General features: G+C 39.8%; 1 protein-coding gene across 8 annotated transcripts in view; it reads right to left on the bottom strand.

The window, feature by feature from the left end:
• Window positions 1-306: 306 nt before the first annotated feature.
• Window positions 307-6,847, bottom strand: part of LOC104940643 (CUGBP Elav-like family member 2) — a 29,263-nt gene continuing 22,722 nt past the window's right edge. For 5 of the 8 annotated variants that reach the window (XM_019268495.2, XM_019268449.2, XM_019268641.2 and 2 more), the window contains exons 10-14: window positions 6,627-6,749; window positions 6,163-6,339; window positions 5,886-6,032; window positions 5,029-5,211; window positions 307-4,013 (exon numbers count right to left, since the gene is read on the bottom strand). In XM_019268495.2, the coding sequence (XP_019124040.1) occupies window positions 5,084-5,211; window positions 5,886-6,032; window positions 6,163-6,339; window positions 6,627-6,749 (575 nt within the window). In that variant the 3' untranslated portion in view covers window positions 307-4,013; window positions 5,029-5,083. The remainder of the gene's footprint in view (window positions 4,014-5,028; window positions 5,212-5,885; window positions 6,033-6,162; window positions 6,340-6,626; window positions 6,750-6,847) is intronic. The other 3 variants (XM_019268592.2, XM_019268540.2, XM_010757296.3) reach the window with 1 other exon arrangement.

Below are 6,847 nucleotides of genomic sequence, written 5' to 3'. Positions count from 1 at the left end.
CCCAAACCTTTATATTTAAGGGTGTGTATGAGCTCCAATTCAGCTGTTTTGTAAGTGAAACCCAAAACAACCCACTGTAGCACCCCGAACCAGACCGTCAGACACCTGCGAGTTTACCTCAAGAGTTACATAAAGCTGCTTTCCCTCCATCTGTTACGGCTCAGAAATAAGCAAAGAGAAGCACAACGAAGAGAAACAAGTTAGCGAGACATGACACACTGGGGGAGGGAGGGGTGGTTTGTAAAAAAAAAAAAAAAATGTCTTTACAACACTGGACAAGCACAACACACAAAGACACACAGTCCATATTAGGGGATATGGTTTAATTTGGAGACAGAGGCAAAGAAACACACCACACATGAACAAACATTGACCAAAAAAGAACACAGAGTCTTTCGGCTACACACTCCGCTATGGGAAAAAACGGAAAACTCTACACAGGTAAAAAGCAAGGCTCAAACTAAACAGATAGTTAACTCTTCAACTAAGACAATTATCCACAGAAGTTGCTGAAATCTTGATGACCATTAAACTATGTGGACAGCACAAATACTAACATGAAACTTACCACGATTTAGAGGATCCCAACCCCCCCGAAACTGAAACTGATTAACGAAGTGAGGGACATGTAGAGATCGAAGTAAAATTAAAATTCAGGCATCTTTTTTTAGAGACAAAAAACAAACCAACCAAAAAAAAAAACAAAAAAAAATTGCTTGACACCACCAAGAGGCCAAACTCAAGACCTGGTCAAGGCGAGGCCACATTGAGAGGCCAGACAATTTTTTTTCCAATATAGATTTTTTTTCTTTAATTTCCAATATAAAAAGCTTCACTGGTACAAAATACATATGAACAACCAGTTGTAGAAATTGGAAAGCCTGTGTATGTCTTTTTTTTTCTCAAATCCCACCCAGTTTCAAAAAATTGAATATTTACTCAACAGAAAAAAAAAAGAACTACTGTATGTATAATACAGATCACATCAAGATGCACCCACTTTGGCTTTCATCAAGACAAGATAAAACATCTATTAAATTATTGGTGGAACATGAACAAAGTCCTACCGATTATCAGACAAGAAAATAACAAGGATTTTTTTTTTTTTTTTTTTTTTTTTTAACTCCTCTCTTTTTCTTTTGGATCAAGACAATATCTATAGAGATGCAAAGCTACCACACTGTCAAAGAAAATAGCACTTCAGAATATGAAAACACAGAACAAAGAAAGTGATTGTTAGAGCTTGAACAGGATTTGTGATGGAAGCCCCTGAAGTGAGTCAAGTTCCTGTTGGGACCGCTGTGGACTGTACATTGTGCTTTTTTTTTTGTTTTGTTTGTTTTTTAATGCATTCACAGTAACACTTCACCATACACTGCACATCTCTGCAATAAAGATCTTTTTAACTTGGCACCCAAGTCGTCTTTGAAGTTTTTTAGCTTAATCGAATCCAAAATAAATTCCGACGCATCCGATCACCAACCGTTTGTATCGCGAAGTGTTACAGCACACGTGTTCACACTAAGAAAGGAGGTTTAACCTTCAAATGTATAGGGAAGTTTATTGTTTATCTACAATTCTTTTTTAAACCAACTGTTCAAATTGAGTACATCACAATACACATTTACCAATAACTCAACACAGAGTGGGGAGGGGGAGGAGAAAGGGGACATGAGCAGGTGACAAGAGCTTTCATGACACTGGCATAACTAGACAAAAAAGGCTAACTGCAGCAATCTCTAAACCAAGGCCTAATAAGGATGTGTAGGCAGTTTCTAGACGTATATATGGCACTTTGAATATTGTATTGCATTTGGATAGAAAAAACACACTGTAAAAAGCACATGCCCATATTAAAAAGTGAAATCAGTGGTACCTTGAAAATGTTGGGATCATAATCACACACACAACATTCTGCAAAAGTGATTAGCTCCCACAATTGTGCTTAACGTTTCCTTACAAAAACTACAACACTTTTCCTCGAGCACTGCTTCAAATTTGGTACCATTTTTTATTTATTTATATATTTTTTTGGAATATTTATGTATTTTGAGAAAAGAAAAAAAGAAAAGAAAAAAAAACTGAGGGAAAAAAAAAAAAGTCAAATGGTGACAATTGTGCATTTTGTGTCGTAATCCTGTGTGAGCGTCTAGTTTCACACACAAAAAAAGCCCCTGAGTTGACTAACTCTTTAGCGCCATCAGGTACGCAGTTTTAGGGAACCCTTCATGAGGGGAGTGGAGGGGGGGAGTTTGGGTGAAGTGGTTTGTTATTTTGTAGTACAACAGACAAAATACCACCCCGGTAAAAAAAAGTGTAAACTTTGTGCTGACAAAATGGAATGTATTTGTAAACCAACACTATTGTGGTGGATTTAGTAAATATTAATGTGCTGTGCATCGCGTACAACTGAAACATGATACTGGAAGTCACTTAAAAAAAGAACAATCAGCGAAGAAACGTTTAAAAAAAGAAAGAGAAAAAGCAAGTGTGTGAGTGTGTTTAGAAAATGCGCAGAGACTCACAGGTGGCGTTGTGTGTTGTGTCCGAGTGATCTCTTCTTCAGGGGCTCCCACATTTGCAACCACAGAAAGTGTTTGGTGTGTCGCAGTGTGTGCATGTGTGTGTGTGAGAAGAAAACTAAGTAATATTACAGGAAAGTATGTTGTGTGAATTTAAAAAACAAAAAACACTGAGTTTGACACATGGGCACTTTAACAACAACAAAAAGACATTGTCTGGCATCTGTATGATTAACAGACATTGTAAATTATCTTTCAACATGAGGCATCCAAACTAAACCAAAGTGAAACATCCATTAATTAAATTACTAATGAGAAATTCACAAAAAGTCAACAAGATGTACCGTGGAAATTGAACACTAAATTTCTTAAATGCAGGAAAAAAAAAAGAAGTCTACATACTGTGACCCTTAAAAAAAAAAAAAAAAAAAAGACGTGTTTTTCCCCCCCAAGAAATTGAAATTACAATTAACGCAGAGGAATTTTTTGACTTAAAGTGTGTTTTTAATTTACTAGAAATGACCTTCAAGCAGTCACGCTGATCAAACAGAATTTTTAGTCCTCTTTAAAAATGTAATACACTCAAGACCCCCCCGACACAGATGACATTACAACATAATCTACAAAAAACCCAAAGTTTTGCCTGGGTTCTGTTAGTTAAACTTCTATAGATTCAATGGTATAAAATATAGGTAATCTAAGTGTGCATTTAAACCACAGATTGTCTATTTGTGAATCAGTTCTAAAAAAGTTGACTCATGTAGGTAGTCATTTCTCTAAACAGAGCAAATGTACCTTTTATTGTGCCATTAATAGTTCAAAAAAAGGTAAATACACAGGGTATTTTTTTTGTAAATGAAAATGAAAATATAGTTTTAAATAGCCTTGGTGTAAATCTTCACACTGCCCGCAAAATGTAGAGATCATTACAGAGCACTGAGAGGGGTTTTACTGGTCAGACTTTCAAAAGTGTTGGAAAGTGGTCTGTAGCATGTTTTTTTTGTTTTTTTGTTTTTAAAGAAGCCAACATATTGCTAATGGCACCAAATAGCACAAATGTGCCAATCCCTGTATTCAACTTTCAAGTGAACTTTACTGAGAGAGGTAAAAAGAAAGCAACATAAAAAAACAACAAAGCTAAATTAAAAATAAGAAATCCCACAGGTTTTTAAAACATTCGCAAAACAAAAAGAAAAAAAAAAAAAGGTCTCTTAAATGAATTCAACGCAGGTACGTTTTCACATTGATTTGCTTGACCTCTCTCCCAACTGTCACATTTCTATACAGAACAAAAAAACAAAAACAATATACATGCAGAAAAATCAGGTTGAGCTAAGGTCAAGGGTCAGTGGGTGGCCAGGTATTGGTCAGGCGAGCTTAGAGAGACATCACAGACAATGGTGGGATGATGAGGCCAGGAGTTTGGCTTGGCTTTCAACATCATGAAGACATGCTAGGCTAATGATGAGCAAACAGGCATGGAGATTTGTTCTAAAAAAGGAACAAAAACACGAAAGGAAGAGGAAGAGAGAGAGGAGGGAGAGAGAGAGAGAGAAAGAAAGAAAGACAGAGAGAGAGAGGAGAGAACAGAAAGTTAGGGGCACGGCACAAGAATCGTTTAGCCATGAGGCACAAAAACCAACAAAAACAATGCCAATCACCACATACAATAAGGACAGTGCAGTAAACATTCCCCCCCACTACGATCTCCCGACACACATAAAACGATACACAGATTTAAGGAAGTGACACCACCAGGACATATGGCAGAGACTCTGACATGCACAAACTGTATACTTGGCACCCAAAGAGAGATCCATCTAGGGCCAGTCCCTTTGTGGGAGACTTGGAGGATGGATGGAATGACTGGAAGAGGTTGTTAGAGAAAAGAGAGAGGTAGCCTAGCTCGACATGGCTTAGATAATGACAGAGAGAAAGGGGGTGGGACACAGAAAAAAGGTGGAGGTGGAAGTGGGTGGTGGTAGGTCGGGGGAGAGGAGGAGGAGAGGGGGGGAGCAAAGATCGCAGAATCTGAGAGTGCAAAAGATTTTCACATTTAAGAAAAGATGACGAAACGAACGAGACAGACTACACGTAAAAAAAGCCAAACACAGGTTGAAGCTCTGGGCTCGGGGGTCTACGTGGCCTGGCTTTAGCCCAACAACTGATCCTTAGTCAACCTGTCTAGCTTGACCTGAAGGCAATGAAATGGCATGGAAACACACCTGATGCCCTCTCCACTAATTACAGTGACACAAAATACCTCCAGCGAACACTGACTCCAGTGATAGTCATAAATAATCATATACATTAAAATATTTAATTCGACTCAAATTACATGATAAAACCGCAGGAATGAAATACAGTAAAATGTGGAAAGATCGTTGCAACCATTTTTTTTTCATTTTTAGGAATAGAGTGAGTCTCCCTCCTGTGGTGGGCTCCTTTTCCCCCTCTGCCCCACTGAGTCTCTGCTGTGGTGACCTTGGCTGGAGGGTGAACTTACCCTAGCAGTGCTAGCATTAGAGCTGGGGGTGGGGGGGGAGGCCCCAGGGCTAGGATCAGTAGGGTTTGCTGTCGTTCTTGGAGCGCTTCAGCTGAACCTTCAGCCTCTTCATTCCGATCTGGAAACCATTCATGGCCTGGATGGCAGCTTGCGCAGACACGGGATTGTCATAGCTGACGAACCCTAAGAATAAAGACGGGCGAGGACACGTGTTACGTACATTTAAAGAGCAACTGTTTGAACTTGAATGTGTCGACCAAATGCACTAAAACCAACTACTGTCAATCGCATCGTCTCGAGTCTAATTAAAGCTCCAAACAACAGTTGCGTAACTCTGGATGACTGTTAGAGCCAATACATAGTGTCTGTGGCGGCCAAAGAAAAACCAGAACTCTTCACACAGAGATCTAGTTTCTGTTTTTATAAAATCATTTCAGGGTAAGTTAAGAAGACATTGCCTTGGACTTTAAGGCACAAGTATACGAGGTAACGTCATCGATTTTCTCACAAAAAAAATAAATGAAAATAAATATATTTATAGTATAAATAAGTGACTGAGCATATAATTTAATTCCTCAAAATGTGCATTTAGTGTTGCTAAATATTCGGGAACTAATGAACATTATTTCAAGATAATGTATTGTTGCAGAAGTTGTGATAAAAGACAAAGACAATCTGGTGGAGCTTGTGACAATTTGAGAGAGAAAATAAACTTGTGCGTGGCTGCAGATCGATAGTTCAGTTCAGCTTTATTTCAATAAGTGAGATCTCACTAGAAGATTTAAAGTGAGAACAAAGCAGGTTGGCAGTGTATCAGCATCAGTTATATATTGTGGTGCCAACACACTCTTACTTACCAAAGCACTTGCTCAGATTGGTCTGTTTGTCGATGAAGACTTTGGCAGAGACCACATTTCCAAAAGGCATAAACATCTGCAGAAGATCCTGGTCCCCAAATTCCTGGGGTAGGTGGTAGATGAACAGGTTGGCGCCCTCTGGCCCTACTCCATTTGGTAAGAAAATCAAATACTCAAGTTAGATGCACATCCAGATGGCATTTTCTAAATCAAAACAGACGGAAACATATGCTGATGAAACAGATGAAACAGAAGTGTGAGCTGAGGAACTTCTCACCTTCCTTCTGGCTGCCAGCGATGCTCTGCTGTAGGAGAGACTGGCCGTAGAGGGAGGGCAGGGCGGAGGCCGTGTACTGCTGCATCCCTGAGTAGGCCTGGGTCAGAGCGTCCATGGAGCTGGCTGCTGACCCGTTGGCCATGGAGGCTCCTAGGCCTCCATTCATGGCCCCCATACCTGTAAAACATAAAGTGAATGTGTTGTACAGTCAAAACATTTTACAACTGGCAGAGAATTACTGTAAAACAAAATGATTTGTCCACCAGGGGGCAGAAGGACAAGCTTTTACAAACATGTTTATGTGCTAGCAGTCCAACCTAACACATCCAGCAGCATCAGAACAACGTGAGCTTGCCAGTCCAGTGAGTTTTTTAAAGTCTTTCTGCTCCCTCGTGATCAAGATTGCTCGATGCCGCATTGAAGATGATGTGTTAGCAACTGAAGTACTGAAAGGACATTCTTACCACTGACGCTGCTGGTGAGAGCGCCGAGGTTGAGGCCCACAGAGGTCCCAAGACCCTGCAGGGTGCCCAGAGATGCCAAGGTGTTCATGGCAGCACCCGCGCTGGACCCTGCTGTTGAACCGGCTGTTGAAAGAGAGAGAGAAAGAAAGAAAAAAACAGGACATATGAATTACCGCAGGGGGAGATTTCCTCATGTACAAAACACCACATATCACTCTAAA

This window comes from Larimichthys crocea, chromosome XXI, assembly GCF_000972845.2.
Source record: "Larimichthys crocea isolate SSNF chromosome XXI, L_crocea_2.0, whole genome shotgun sequence".
Lineage (NCBI taxonomy): Eukaryota > Metazoa > Chordata > Actinopteri > Sciaenidae > Larimichthys > Larimichthys crocea.
The sequence above is the reverse complement of the archived record's forward strand: the minus strand, read 5'-3'. Positions and strand labels throughout refer to the sequence as shown.